This window comes from Oenanthe melanoleuca, chromosome 1, assembly GCF_029582105.1.
Source record: "Oenanthe melanoleuca isolate GR-GAL-2019-014 chromosome 1, OMel1.0, whole genome shotgun sequence".
Classification (NCBI taxonomy): Eukaryota; Metazoa; Chordata; class Aves; order Passeriformes; family Muscicapidae; genus Oenanthe; species Oenanthe melanoleuca.
Genome location: NC_079333.1, coordinates 46,791,174 through 46,807,053, shown reverse-complemented (window position 1 = coordinate 46,807,053; position 15,880 = coordinate 46,791,174). Strand labels below are relative to the sequence as shown.

Below are 15,880 nucleotides of genomic sequence, written 5' to 3'. Positions count from 1 at the left end.
CAGACAGGCAGACAGACAGACAGACAGGCATGCAGATAGATAGATAGATAGATAGATAGATAGATAGATAGATAGATAGATAGATAGATGAGAGAGAGAGAGAGAGAGAGAGAGATGGTAAGTAAACACACTGTGCCTGTGCACCAGTGCCTGTGCACTGATGGGCAGAATGTTTGTTTGTGCTAACTGGGATTTTGATGCACGAACAGCCATGAGGCGTGGCAGTGGCACACTGTGGCAAAGAGCCAGGGCACCACTGGTGAAGCAGAGCCCACAAACTGGCAACACAGTGAGTGGGACTATTGGCAGCATCAGCACAATGATAGAATCACAGTGTCACTCAGGTTGGAGAAGACTTTTAAGAACATTGAGTCCAACTGCTATGCCAGGACTGCCAAGCCCACCACTAAACCATGTCCCTCAGTGCCACATCTACACAGCTTTGAAATACCTCTGAGGATGGGGACTCCACCACTTCCCTGGGCAGCCTGGTCCTATGCCTGATCACCCTCTCAGTGAAGATATTTTACCTAATATCCAATCTAAACTTCTTCTGGTGCAACTTGAGGTTATTTCCTCTCATCCTGTTGTTTGGCCTTTTGGGAGGAGAGAACTTTCAGGTAGTTGTAGACAGCAATAAGATCTCCAGTGCCTCATCAGTGCTGAGGTCAGGGGGATGATAGCTCCCTGGTCCTGCTGGCCACACTGTTGCTGATCAGCAGAACTGGGAAGCATTAGCTCTTCATGGTCAGGAGCTGCCATGCTGTGCATTGCACCACACTTGTGCTGGCCCCTGGACTTTTCAAGCCAGCTTTGAGCAGGAGCCATCAGAGGGGACTGCCACTTCAGTCACCAACCATGTCCCCAAGTCCAGCACAGCTCAGTAGGTCCTCATAGGTTCTGGTGTAGGTGACCCCAGCATGCATTTTTACAGTGGTGTTTGTATTTTTGCATGTTTATCTGTAGAATCATAAAATCATAAACCACTGGTTTGGGGTGGAAAGGACCTTTAAAAGTCATCTAGTCCAACCCCCTTGCAAAGAGCCTGTGTATGCAGCTTTTTGAGTAGCTGATGTGCTAAGTGCTGACAACTGTACCAACAAGACCAGGGGGGTCTTGCTGCTGAAAACAAAAACTTGAGCTGTGTAAGACTGTGGGAAAAGCCCAAATATCACTGACATTGCCTTCCTTTCACAGGAAGAGTGGGAAGGCAAATGCAACCACGAGGCCTGCCTGTAATATGGAAAACACATCATGACATTCACCAAGAATTTACATAGCAATCAACTTATGTTGCACTTGTTCATCTGATACTATCACTATTTCCATTTCCAGATAGATGAAGAATGGATTTTGCCTACATTTTAATCTCTTTTGTTATCAAAAAGGTTTTGAGGAAGCAAGTAGGAGATAGTCTTGCAAAACAAAACATTATAGCAAAAGATGGGCTTTGGTTCCTCTGAAAGATGATCTCGTCATACCTAAGTACAACTATGTAAAAACCAACCATCCAGTTGTCAGGGAATCATAGAATATCTTGAGTTGGAAGGGACCACAAGGACCATCAAGTCTAATGGAGAGTGCTATGATAGATTGTCTGACCCAAAATAGACACTTGACCCTTCTTCCCTTTGTAGCTGGCTGGTGGAGAGCTGCTTCTCATGCTAACTGGGGAAAGTAGGAGCTCAAGTGAGCTGTTTCTTGATAGAGAGGACAAAAAAGCCTCAGGGGAGACTCAGCCATCTGAGGAGACCAGCAAGGTGGACACACAGAGCTGGGAGAGTCACCTGCCACTAGTGACGGTTTCCATGAACAAGTCCCAGACCTCAGGGAGGCCAAACAGGCTGGAGAGCAGGGACTGGTGCTGGTGAAGCTTGTCCAGCTCTGAACTGGCTAAAGGTGGTGGCAGCATGAGCCTTTGCTGATCCCAGCAGTGCAGAAGAGCTCTGTAGCTTCAGACCACTGGGGTTACCCCTCTCCTCCTGGGGTGCTGCCATCCCTAGATGGGTTGATGCCATGGGGCAGAAGGGCAGTGGGTCTCCACCAAGGATAGGCACGAGCTGTGAAGAGAGCTGTGGCAGAAAAGCATGGTGTGAGGAGTATTTGGAGTGTGTTTTGAGAAGGATGGGAGGGAAGGAACATGAGTGCCCAGCCTGGGAATGAGGTGTCTCAGCAGCTATAGGTTGGAAGGCTAGATTAAATTTTTTTAAATTACCTATTCTAACCAGTGAGAACATTTATAATCAGCATGCAATAAGTGTGTCTATTGCTAATCTTTCACATCTAAGATTCCTGCAGAGCACACACACAAAAAAGAAAATGATTCATGTGGATTGCCAGCTGCAGAGGAGAGCAGCCATCCACAAGCACCTTCCCCAATGAGACAGCACCAAAACCCTCCAGCCTTGGTGTAGTACAAAGGCAGACGCTTTCTGCACCTGCTTTTGTAAACAGCCCTGCAAACCCTCTTCTCACACAGCGAGGAGCCTCATTCCCTCCCGAAGGAGCCATAAAATCCAGCTTTATCCATCCTGCATGCAGCAATCAGACAGGCTTAAGAGCTTAAGCACTCGTAGGGTAGCAATGTTTGAAAAGATTGCTCCGACCTGTTTGCCTGCCTCTGCACCGCTAATCAAAGCTCTCCTCTGGACTGGCAGGGCACACTGTCGGGCTGGCAGCAGAGCACTGAACCTGCTCACAGGGGGGATTGCTAACCAGGCTGGGTTCTTTGGGCTGGGCACAGGGTGATCCTTTTGCACAGATCCCGGTGCTGCTGCCCTGGCTCCGCTCTCCAGCCAGCTGCTGAGCCACTGGCACCATGCACCGGGCCAAGGAGATGGCAGCAGACACATGGCATCGCTTTAGACTGTTTAATTAAACAAAGCCAATCGAAACAAACCCAACCCCAGCTCCTCATTTACACACCACTCCTTTTCCCAGCTTGGGAGAACAAAGAGGCTGAAGTGTGAATGAGATCAGTGTGGTGAGTGTTACGTACATGAATATTTATCAAGGAAGACCAGAGAGGGGCCAGTTTGCCACCCTCCTGCATCAGCAAGAGCTTGGTCATCAACAAGTCAGAGGGGAAGGGCAGGTGAAGAGGCTGATCCATGCCTTTGTGCAGGCATGTGGGATGCTGGTGAAAGGCTGTTCTTGTGTCTGAGGGTGACTGGGGGAGCCATCAGTCAGGAACGACACTGGGAGGATCCTGGGTTTTGGGACAAAAGCTAAGTACAACACAGTTATGAAGCAAGCACACAATGTCCCTTCCAGTCATGCAATCAGCTTGCAAGACACACTTTAGGAAAAAAAATTCTAAAGAGTTAACTGAAAGTTGTTACCATTCCTTGGGCGTGCCAAGTGCTCACGATAAATCTTTCTCATGAAGAAAAAAGCAAGGCTAAATCATACTACAGAGCCTGTCAAGCACGAGATTTACAGAAATCTCACTGGGCTATGGGTTCATTTCTTAAACAGTTGAATTACAGCAGCTTCTGGGCTGCTACACGAAGCGTGCTGACCCCTCAGTGCTGCGGGACTTAGGGAATGAGCAGCAGCGGAGAGATCGCGCCCGTTATCGTCTTGATGTGGATTTCAAAGTCACTTCCGAAGAAGAAGACCAGATAGTAGTTGAGTATTCCGGCCACAGACATCAGGAACAGGAACAAAATGATGCGCTTCCCAAACAGGTAACCAGGAGTGCTGAGGAGACAGAAAAGGGGGAAAGCAATTTGTTAATGTGCATCATTTCACACACAACCCTTAGACTTTGTTGGGACCAACTGAAAGAGCTCAGGGGCTGAGAGAGAGGGGGCAAATTTCTTTTCTGCCTTGCATTGCCAGGCAGTTGAGAGGACTTAAATGTCCTTTCAGGATCCATTTGGGTCTGAATTTGGCCTCCTGTTCTCAGTGTAGGCTGCTGCTACAAAAGTGTCTGTTCAGAGGGACTTGAATGGGTTCCCATCCATTACAGGCTGTGGGACAGCTCTGTTTCACATGCATGTTATTTTCTTTATTAATATAAATAAAACATAAATATTAATATAAAAGGACAATCTTGTGCACAAATAGTGGCACAAACATGCAAACCTGTGCTTGCAGAGAGTCCTGTGACAGGAGCTGCAGGCTCCCTGGCCCCAGTGCTGCTGCACACCCGACATCTCCCACAGCTACCCCCATCCATCCAGAAGAGAGGGGCTTTCCTCCACTACCCAGTGCCAGCAGCTCTTGCAGGCAGCACCACAAGCCAGTGGAAGTGCAGCATCCAGCTGTGCTGCTGCCACATTCTGGATTTTGTTAAGAGGCTCTGCAAGTCCTTACCTCTGAGTCCTCTCCCCGAGGTAGCCCACGAAGTACTTCTGCCTCACAAACAAGTACATCAGGCCAGCAAAGGCAGCAGGAGCTGGGTAAAGGACAAAACAAGGCATTAAAAACACCAGCCCAGGTCTCACTGTATGCACTGTCACCATCTGCTGCCTGGGCTGGAACAGTAAACAGGAATCTGCAGTCTTGGGTTATGGGACAAGCACTGGAACTGGGACGGAGACCTCTGCATGGGAAACAGCACTTGCCTTGCCCTCACTCCAGATTTTCTGAAGACTTTGTGGGTGTAATCCTGCACACAACTGTGCCCACTGCAGAGCACACACTCACCATCATCCTTCCTGTACCTAAAGGGAGCCTACAAGAAAGCTGGAGAGGGACTTTTTATGAGGACAGCAACTCATAGGACAAGGGGAAATGGCTTTAACCTGAAAGAGAGCAGGTTTAGGTTATACATAAGGAAGAAATTCTTCATGTGAGAGTGATGCATTGGCACAGCTTTCACAGAGAAGTGGTGGATGCTCCATCCCTGGAAGTGCTCAAGGCCAGGCTGGATGGGGCTTCAAGAAACCTGGTCTGGTGGAAGGTGTCTCTGCCCTGGCAAGGGAGCTGTAACGAAATGATCTTTGAGATCTTTCCAAACCCAAACCATTCTGTGATTTTGTGAAACCCATGTGGGCCATACCAGGCTCAGGAAAGAGAGTGCCAACTCAGGCATTGTCCTCTCCAGAAACAGAAGGCACTTGGTAGATGTACTTCACTAGGAGCAGGTAGAGGATACACTATGGTCCAATACTAACTTTTGAGCATAAAAAAAGGGGCTTTCCCCCACAATTCCAGCCTTTCCCTCAGCTGCAGACAAAAACCTCATCTTCTCCTGGTCAGGAAACTCCTTTTTTTTCCCCAGAAAGAATAGACAAGTACCCCAGGTAAGCACTCATCTTAATGTTAGATAAATTCACATTGCATTGAAGAAGACCACAATTAGAAATGCAGGTCAGTAGTCCTGGTTGGCCCTCAGCACAGGGGGGAGCTGGCAGTTCTAGCAATTTCATTAATTGAGCCCATTTCCTGTCCCAAGACTGAATAATGTGACAATAATCCAGCAAGCAAGTACTAAACCCTTCACCCAAAACAAAGGGAACTCATCCATAATGCCAGTATGGGAAATGCCCCTGGCCTGGACCACCTTGAATCAAGCCTGGGGACACATCTGTTGACATAAGCCAAGCCATGCCATGAGTGTGCAGCTACTCAAGCTGCAGGCTTAGCTGCAGGACAGGAGGGTCAGAGAGGTTCCCCTGCTGCAGGAGGGCTGGTCCATGAAAGTGCAACCTCCAAAACACTCAAAATCCTTTGCTGAATGCAGTGCCAGGTTGGAGGGGAAAAAAAAAACCAAACAAGAGTGTTACCTTGGCTGCAGAGAAGGCCAGCACACCAAAGCACAGCGAGGAACGTTGGGTACGCGTGTCCGCAGTTCTGGCTGGAATGGAATTTATAGGAGAGAAATCAGAGTGCAGGAAAATAGAAAAAAAAAATCAATATGTTTCACCAGCAGAGAGAATGGTGGCAGGTGAATTTGGGCTGCACTAGTGCCCTTGAGAGTAGACTTTTACCCCAGAGAGGTGGGGGGCCCCTGACCTGCCAAGGGCTGGGCTCCTCACCCACGTCTGCTTCCCTGTTTTCTCACTCAGATAATGGATGCCTTTGTGCTGCCTGATGAGGAAAACAAACCATCCTGTGCCCATCTGGCACCTGTGAATGCCACTTTCTCCCTAACCTGTTTGATCATGATAGATGCTGTGAGCTTTATTGGCTTAAAGTCCTGTTAATTGGGTCATTTTAATAAAGCTATTGGATGAAAACAACAAAGAGAACTGCATCACAAGAGTGTCTCACAGAGTTAACATGTGTCTCTGCAGGGGAATAGGAATGGTTTCCAGCTGCCTCCTTCAGCTGTGAATGCTTTCTGAGGGGGAGAAGTGAAGAAGTGGAGAGTGATTCTATGTGGCAAAGGAGTGGAGAAGTGGAGAGCTGTGTGCCAAGGGAGGTGCCAGAGACCAAGGGATTTGTACAAGCTCTGCCACCTACCTGCTCCTCAGCAGGCTGACATCTCTGCTGGCTCTTTCCTTTTGAGCCCCTGGGACTCTGGCTGTGCCTAGCCACTCTTCCAGCAGGGAAGAGTGAGATGGTTCCCAAATGAAGGGACACAGCACTTGTGATGGTTGCAAGACCTATATAGATGCAGCACATGGTGGCAAGAAGGGTTGCCACCCTGGACTCAGCCAGCAAATATATCTGAAAACCTCATGTCTGAACAATGAGCACAGCCAGGGATTATATACAAAGCCTTCATCTGAGGGAATTTGGAATCCACCCCTGGCCCCCAAAAGGATTTGGATTTAATTTTAATGCAGAGCATGATGAACCCCACTCTGCCCTCTCTGATCCCTCAGTTCTTGTCTACTCACTTGGCAGTGTAGACACGGTCGAAGTAGGAGGATCCCTGCCGCTGCAACCCCTTCCCATTGCAGTGTCTGCTTTCATGCTCCACTTTGTTGGCAAAAAAAGCTGTTAAAGAACCACAGAGTATTCAGTCTGAGATGCCATCTGAAGATACTGCTGAAGCTGGACTTTGTGGGCTCAGCCTGGTTCCCATGAGTATCCATGCTGGACAGATGGCAGGAGAAGACACAGCTGTGTGAGGGTGCAGGATGTGGCCAGTGTGCTTGCTCTGTCACTCAGGTTGTGACTGTAGCAGGCTCTCACCTCTGATCCCTGCTTCATCCCAACACTGCACTTTGGGCAGTCTCTGCACCTCTGCTGCAGAAGCACTGCCCTGACCCGGTCCTTCGAACTCCCAGAGGGAAAAGATCTTTCCAGACACAACTGGCAAACCCAAATCTTGCTCTCCAACAGAGCAGGGAGACAAGATAATTTATTCTCTCTCAATGAAACCCATTTGCCAGACCAAGGGCATGCTGCAGGGCTGGTTCTTTTCCCAGAAAGGCCTAAAGGAAGCCAGGTCTTAATGGCTGATCTGTGTGTATCCTCCTTTCAAGAAACAGAGTTGTGTCAGCGTGTTAGCTGCTGCAAAAATGCAGCACCTCAAGATAATGTATCATGCTCTTGACAAACACGTTTATCTGATGACACTGAACCAGAGACCATCAATCATATATCTAAATACATCAGAGAGAGCTCAGGCTACAAGCAGCAGGTTTTCTGTTGTTGTGCACCCCATCTCAAGTGCGTCCAGATCACTCTATGGCTTGGAATCTTAACCCAATCTATACACAAAAAAGATAGCCCATCAGGAAATACATTATTATAACAATCAAAAATTAACTAAGATAAGATAAGCTGCAGGGTTTCACCCCTGCAATCTGAAGAGTTGCCTTTTTTTTCTCCCTTCACCGGTGCTGTAAATAGGTCTTTTGTACTTCCACTGTCTTTAATAAGAACTATTGAATGTTTTGGTAGTATTGTGGGATCCCCTGGGTGCTTTCAGCCCTTCTGCAGAACAACACACGGTGCTTTAAGCCAGCACCCCTACTCTGAGCCAGGCTGCAGCCCCTCCCACTGCCACCAGCACAGTGCATGGCCAGCTCCTGGGGGACCCAGACCAGACACCATCCTGTGGCACAGAGTTCTCAGCATCTCAGAAGAGGACAGAGTTGATCAGCACCTTTTGTCCAGTGCTGAACTGCAGCAATGGGAAATCATTTCCTGCAGGTCTGGAACCACGTGGACTCACTGGTAGCATACCTCCTCCCTTTCTTTTATCGTGTGTGGAAAATCTCTAGAAAATACCACAGCTTTCGAGAAAGCCAAGTAAGCTGTTTATCTCCCCCTCCACTGCTGCAGGTGCTGCCACTTCCCAAAAATCAGTTTGCTGCTGCAGAGAGGCTCCACAATGCCAGGGGGCAAGAGGGTGCTTTCACAACCCATCATAAGAGGAGTGGGCAGAGCAAGGCTGGAGTGGAGATGTTTAATTCACCTTACTTGTTCCAGGAGATAGTGCCCTGAGGCTCCAAGGCAGCACAGACTGCCCAGAGCCTGAACAGTGGCAGTCCCACTCTGATCAAGGTGATGTGCAAGAGTTCAGTGTCAGTCTGGTTGTTTTACAAGCCCATGCCAACAGAAACCGGGAGCTGATGACCCCACATAGCCAGTGCTTGCAAACACGCCCCTTATTCCTCTCCACTTTGCTTCCTCTGTCTGATCTGCTCAACAGTGACCACTGATTTGCCCTGAAAGCTGCTGGATTGCAACATCTCTCTGATAACAGAACAGAACTTCAGGCTGCATGCATCACTCAGTGGTATGTGGCCACATGAGTCATTCCGTAGGATGTGGAGATTCCGTCATGAACAAGGTGACAGTAAATGACACCAGACTGGAGAAGCACCATAGCCCACCTCCATCTTTAGGAAAAACAGCCTTCAAGCTGTCTTTTAGTCCTGCACCCTATGCAGAGAAGCATTTAATCACAAATTTACATGGTACACTGGCTTCATGCACTCAGAGACAGCCAAGCAGAGGCCCAAGTGCTTTGCTGAACAAGAGCCACAGCAAGAATTCAGTACACCTGATACCCCCAACAAACACTTCTACTGCCTTCACAATTGCATTCACTGCAAGACTGTGTATCAGGTCTGGTCTTTCTAGACAGAAAGCTTGGGAAGGGGAAATCAGATGATAGAAAGCTTGAAATCATGGTTTAGGGCTGTCTGCTTCACGTGTTTGGCAGACTCTGCCAAGCATCCTACTTCCCCTTTGTAGCAGTTGGGTCAATAATTTCACAGACTGATAAAAGCACATGGATGGAGGTCTGACATGTCCAAGTGAGAGGAGAAAAACCTGTATATAAAGTCATATGATTACATAGCTAGAAATACGTACTTGACACATTTTCTTAATTACAGTGCCTGCTCTGGTCTTGATGTGCCATATTCTGGTGATGTCACACACAGTGCATTTACCAGAGAACAGCATTGGGTGAAATGATGTGGCATTTAGTGCCTATGTTGAAACTAAACCAGTCTGCATCTACTTTTTTTTTTTTTTTTTTTTTGCTTCTTGGCAGCTAGGCTGCCACCACTTCCCCCTCTCTGCAGCAGCCCAAGAATAGCCCATTTCCTAGGACGTTGTGTTCAGTGGGAGTCTCCCATTTGTAATAAGAAGTCATCACTACAGATTTCTGGAATTTTCTCCAGCCCTCCATCACACTGCTGAATCTCTTTGAACCTGGGCAAAGTTAGTGCAGCTGAGGCAAAACTCAATCCTTTCTTTGTATTCTGGGCAGAATTTCCTGCTAAAATAAGTATTTGTAAGAGAGGATTAAGAAGTTAAAATTAAATTTACACAGGGGAGATACTTGTTTTATTTAAAAAATCTTGAAGACTATACAAGCGACTGTACAAGGTCCGAGTAAGAGCTAGAGAAGGAACCTTCACCATCTCAGGAAATGTACAGTGTTCTTGGGACCACAGTTAATTGAGATTAGTTATACTGCAGGACTTGGAGATGCAGGAAAGCAGGAGAGCTGCCTGCCCACAAACAGCCCACACAGACTCCTCCAATTCTGCCCCCTTCATCGTGCTCCACTCAAAGGTCTGAGCCAGTGCAGCCCCCAAGGACTCCATCCCTGCCCATGGCAGCAGGGCTCCAGCTTGAGAGCAGCCCTGGCTGACCATAGCAGGGACCTGGGTCAGAAAAGAAGGTCTTAGTCATCAAATTAAAGTGCATATTGCCACAGGGTACCCCAGCATATTAGTCCTTACATTAGCTGAAATGTATAACAAACTCACTCTAGAATGTCAGAGAGTAAGACTGTCAGGATACTGCCACAACGTCACACAAAATTCCATGCTTAGAGGGCCATTTCTAAAGCCAAAGCTATGCCTAAGCTTGCATGCACTTATAACCAAAGATTATCTATCCAAAGATCAGCATCTGTCATCTTGAACTTTCCTCAGTTCCCTTCTATCCCTTAAGCAGCTGTTTATTTTTGCCTTACCGTTCTGGACAACACTGATCAGGGTGACGATGGCAAGCAGGACAATGCTCCCCAGGGTCTCCTGGTCCATTCTGAGAGTGGGCTCCCTGTCAGGGTGGAGGGTGCAGCCTCGGTGGCAGCTCAGTCCTACGAGCACAGAAGGAGGAAGTGAAGGTCTTATCTCGAATCGTGAAACATTTCCTATGGCATCACAGGAGAGGGGCAGCACCCTCTGCTCTGGTGCCTGTCAGACCAATAACCACAGGCTCACTCTCTCTTCATGTATAGATGAAGCCCAGGGAAAAAAGAGATTACATGATTACATGTCTGTGATCTAAGAAGATACATGATGTGGAGGGATACCTATTGCCCTTCCTACACACAAGCAAACCTGGATATCTAAAGCATGTCTGAGCATTTGGACAGCTGTGTGGAACAGCAGAGGGCTGGAAGAAACCAGTCAGGCTACCATGGCATTGCCAGTAAGTGCCCAACCACTCCACAAGTAGCTAGGAGGAGAAATAATGCTGACAAGTCCCAGCTATGGTGTTGCTCTCATGCAGATGCTCTCCCTGGTCACGTCTCCATCAGTCTCACCAGTGAGGAGACCCCAGGCCTGCACATCACAAGCAGAGCTCCTGACCCCCCTGGCATACAGAAATGGGCAGCACACAGTGCTGTGAGCATGGATGGTGAGCACAGAAATATGTCCTTTGTTACCAGGCATGGATCCTGCATCCTTCCCCTTATGAATAACTCCTTGAAAGACAGTGACAGCTACAAGCATTCAGCGTTTTACAGGCTCAGAATTTGCAGTTGTGCCCCAATTTTAGTGCTTGAAGCCCAATACAGCTGAGCACAATTGCTGCAGCATGTTCACAGCTCGGATCCAGCCCCTTGATGAAGCTGGCACAGGAGCACAGGCTGCAGTGTTGGACAGAGTTGACCTTGGCTGAGTACCAGGTGCCCACACAAGCCTCTCTCCTCTCTATCTCTCCCCTCTTCAGCTGGACAGGGAAGAGAAAATACAAAAGGGGTTGAGATAAGGGCAGGGAGAGATCCCTCACCAGTTACTATCACAGGCAAATCAGACCTCACTCTGGGTGGGACACAGCCAGCTAGGAGTTCCCAGCAGCAGCCAGTCTGCAAAACCCAGCTTTTTATGGGGACATAAAAAACCCCCATCTTTTGTAAATGGGAACACATTTACTTACAATGGTTTTTTTACCCAGTCTCTCCATCATGCAAATTTTTATAATCCATAGTCCTACATATGGAAAACTCTCATATACTTTGGGTATAAACAAATACACAGAAATGGACTGGCTGAGAGGCAGGTGATTAACACTGTGAGCTGTGACATAGTTACCAGAACAGGAAAAGGCTGTCTTTCTGGGATGCCTTCTCCACAGTCCATACAGATATGACTGTGTGAGAAGCAAGGCCATAAAGAATATGATTTTTTCTTCAGATTTTTAACTTTGGCCAGATTTGCTTTAGGAAATTACCCAAATCCAAGAACAAAAAGAGAAGCATAACAGCTCTTTGAGAATGCCTTTATTCAAGCTAAGTTCTCTTTTTCCCCAGAAGATGATATTTTGCTAGTTGAACATCAATGTTTATATTTAGTGTTCTGTTGAGCCCAGGACTGTAGCTGGTATTTAGGGATAGTATTTAATGCTAAGCATCTACTAATCTTCTGAGAAGAAAAACATATCACCTAAAAGCCATTATGGCTATGAAATTAAATCAAAAGAAGAATATTGTCTAAGCAGAGATCAGTGCTAGGACTGGAAAGAGAGGAGCTGTGCATGGGCAAGCAGCAGGGAGCTGCTGGCAGAATGGGTGAAGGGGACAGCACAGGTCCTTGGGGCATCTGTGGTAGGAAGATTCCCAGTCATCCTCCTGCAGCAGGCACTGAGCCTTCTCCTTCTGCTCCCTGTTTTGTGCTGCTGCAAACCTACCAGGCAGCCTGCAGCTTGCTTTTGATTTACAAGTGGCAGTACTAGCACAGGAGCCTGCTCCAACTTGCCAAGAAAACACACACACTTCCCTGCTATCAAAGACTTCCCAGAGGTGACTTCTGTTCAGCAGAACTCTTGTATAAAAAAGAGGGTAGGAGTCAGGCTGCTGAGGTGTGAAGTTGCCATAATGCAGAAAAGCCCACAACACATCAGGAGTTGATGCCAGCAGGTTTTCCAGCTGGCTGACCCAAGCTCCAATCCCTTGCCCTGTGTGCTGGCCACATTGTGAGATGAGCTGTTGCTGCCCTTGTTTTCTCCTTGTCCTGCTCTTTGTTTTCCAGCTCTTTGCTTTGCTGCTGCTCAGTGCCTCTCACCACACAGTCATCCCCACTTTGATCTGCTCTGCCCCTTCTGATTTCCCTGTCCCCTGGCACCCCTTTGGCATTTTGGCACTTGACATCCCCAGTGCTTTTGTGGAAACCCAGCCTGCTCCCTCCTCTTACCCAGGTTTGCTCCAAAGCTATCCCACATGTATGTGTGGAGGAAAGCAAGGTTTCACACTCCTCCCTGCAATAAAAAAACCCCATGACATCAACTCCAGGGCTTGTTAAAATGACTTCTTGGTGTGCAGGGAGAAAAAAGCTTTGCCAGCAAGAGCCTCTTTGGTATGGCTACTTTAAGAAAGGAACAGCAGGGTTTTGTTTTGTTGGGTTTTTATTGTTTGTTTGTTTGTTTGAAGTGCAGCATCACTGAGAGCTCTGCTTGAGGAAAAACAAGAAATTAAGATGGTATGTGAGACATAGAAGAATTCCCTTTGCCATGGCAAAGCCATGTTGTATAGCTAGATAGAGCAGCAACCCCCTGTGGGGAGGAATACTACCTTTTCATACTTCCTGGCACTGGAATAGCTGCAGGGTAGAAGGAGATTCTGGCAATATTTTTGCAATTTGGGGAATTTCCTTCGCAAGGGAGGACTAAAATGACTCTGCTAACAGTTTTTTCCCATACCTACATACTAAATTGTTACCTCTCCCTGAGACCTAAACACACACAGGATCGTGTCTGGATAAGGCAAAGTTGGCACCACTGGAAAACCCTGTCCACCTGGGAGTAAGACCAGTGCAAAACACCTCCATCTTAGCTCACTTGGTCATTTGAAATAAGGGATTTTCCTGAGCAGACAAAAAAAGGAAATGGGGTGTGTGGGGGGACACACACCTTGGGGAACAGCGCCTGCACCTTCTGTAACCCCCAGCTGTGGTCAGACCTCTTCAGGCACAGGCAATTCAGCACTTCCTCAGCTGCTGCCAGACCTCAGCCCTTTTGCTTGATGCATGGCTGTTTGACATCCACATCGTCCTGCCTGAGGAAGATAACCTTGACACAGTGAGCCATGAAGCTCATGAAAATGTGCAAAGCCAGCGAGCTTTTCCAGTTGTGCAGCGAGGCTTCCTGCACATTAATCTCCTCCTCTGGAATCTTGAGCAGCCAGTCAAAATAATCCCTTTGTAGAACTGCTTTCATGGTGAAGAGGAAAGGACTGGGAACACAGATCTATAAATATCTTTTTGGATGTTCATCTCTCCTCTCCTGCACCCTGATCAGAGCCCAGCAGAAGGGACTGCAATGGAAGTGTGTCTCTGGATAAAATAAAGGCTGCTCGTGTTTAGCTCCCACACAGGAATGCCAGGTGACACCCAGTTGTCATGCTTTGTCACAAATGCAAGGGGACAGAAGCCCCTTGGACTGGCTGGTTAATATTAGCACTGTGCTTTGCAAACCTAAAGCACCACAGCCCCATCAAACGTGGTGCACACACGTGGGTGATACCTGCCACACGTCAGCCTGCCTCAGCACACATCCCTGCTGAACCCTGGCAAAACCCCAGCAGAGCACATGAACAGAGCTGGAAATGTGAAGTGCAGCACCAAGAAAAAGGCAGTGCTGCAGTTTTTAAAATGCTGCCTTCATTCTGCACAGCCAAGAGAATAGCTGACAGAGCACCGCCTCAAAACCCCTCCTTCTCCACATTGCACAGGCTTCCTCCTTTCACTCACTGTCTTCATATCCCATTGGTACAAATTCAGCTCAAAACAGAGCTGGAAGACAGAAGCTGTAGTCCCTCTGGGTCCCCTGGCACAGCCTCCTCCTCCTCACCCTCCGTGTCCCATTGTCACGGTTCAACCCCAGCCCCACACAGCCACTTGCTCACTCCCCACCAGTGAGATGGGCAGAGAATCGGAAGGATAAAAGCGAGAAAAGTGTTAGGAAAATCCATGCATGCAAGCAAATAAAAACAGTAAAGCATTCACCACTTCCCACAGGCAGGCAGGTGCTCAGCCATTTCCAGAAAAGCCAGGCTCCATCACACATAATGGTTACTGTGGATAACAATGCCATCACTCCAAATGTTCTTTCTCCTTTTCCCCCAGCTTTTATATATATGCTGAGCATGATGCCATATGGTATGGGGTAATCCTTGGATGTGCTGGGGTCAGCTGTCCCTGCTCTTGTGCACCCCCAGTGCACCCCTGGTGGGGTAATGTGAGGGGCAGAAAAGGCACAGACTTTGCATAAGTCCTGCTCAGCAGTGACCAAAACATCCCTTTGTGATCAGCAGTGTTTCCAGCACCAATCCAAAGCAGAGCCACATGCCAGCTACTAGGAAGAAAATTAACTCTACCCACAGTATTTCAGATGTGGCCTCACCAGAGGAGAGCAGAGGAGCAAAATCACTTCTCTTGACCTGCTGGCAATGCTTTGCCTGATGTGACCCAGGGTACCATTCACCTTCTTGGCCACCAAGGCCCATTGCTGGCTTGTGTTCAACCTGCTGTCCACCAGGAAAATTCCTTTCTGCCAGCTTGAATTCTTAATGGGTGCCCCCAGCATGTCCTGGTGCATGATGGTTTTTTTTTGTCTACAGCTTCAGGGCTTTGTGCTTCTTGTTGAACTTCATGAGGTACCCATGAGGCCATTTCTCCAACCTGTGAGGTCCCTCTGGATAGCAGCATCACCCTGTACTGTCTGCCACTCCTGTGGGTCTGGTGCTGTCTGCAAACCCATCACCCAGACCATTAATGGAATGTTGTGCAATACTGATCCCTGGGGTACACTGTTAGTTATTGGCATCCAAGTACATCCACCACATTCTGGACACAACATTTTGGCCACTTCTCAATCCACCTCACTGTTATCCAACCCACACATCAACAGCTTCTCTGCAAGGATCTCATGGGAGGCAGTGTCAGCCTCACTGAAGTCCAGGCAGACAACACCCACTGCCCTCCTCTCTTCTGCCAGGCCAATCACTTCACCATGGGAATGTACCAAATTGTCAAAGGTGACTTCCCCTTGTTCGAGCCATACTGACCAACTGCTGGTGATTTCACTGCCTTTGATGTGCCTGAAGATGGTTTCCAGGATTAGCTCATCCATCACCTTCCCAGGGACTGAGATGAAGCTGACCAGCCTGTAGCTCCCCCAGTCATCCTTCTTGCCCCTCTGGAACACGGGGGTGATGTTGCTTTATTCCCATCCTTGGGCACTTCCCCTCATTGCCATGACTGATCAAAGCTGATGGAGATTGCAA

The 15,880-nt window shown here is 48.1% G+C and overlaps 1 protein-coding gene across 1 annotated transcript; it reads right to left on the bottom strand.

Annotated features, from left to right (window-relative positions):
* Positions 1-2,856: 2,856 nt before the first annotated feature.
* On the bottom strand, positions 2,857-10,502 carry ALOX5AP (arachidonate 5-lipoxygenase activating protein). The gene is made up of 5 exons (XM_056500503.1): positions 10,346-10,502; positions 6,795-6,894; positions 5,736-5,806; positions 4,321-4,402; positions 2,857-3,702 (listed from the first exon to the last, which is right to left on the bottom strand). The coding sequence occupies exons 1-5, from the start codon at positions 10,413-10,415 to the stop codon at positions 3,540-3,542; spliced, it is 486 nt and encodes a 161-aa protein (XP_056356478.1). The 5' UTR covers positions 10,416-10,502; the 3' UTR covers positions 2,857-3,539.
* Between the last annotated feature and the right edge of the window lie 5,378 nt (positions 10,503-15,880).

Coding starts and splice junctions, on each gene's coding strand:
- ALOX5AP (XM_056500503.1), bottom strand. CDS start 10,415: ATGGACCAGGAGACCCTGGGGAGCATTGTCCTGCTTGCCATCGTCACC. Junction 6,895..10,345: donor GATCAGTGTTGTCCAGAACG/GTAAGGCAAAAA, acceptor GTTCTTTAACAG/CTTTTTTTGCCAACAAAGTG. Junction 3,703..4,320: donor CTCGGGGAGAGGACTCAGAG/GTAAGGACTTGC, acceptor CTGTCTCCTCAG/CACTCCTGGTTACCTGTTTG.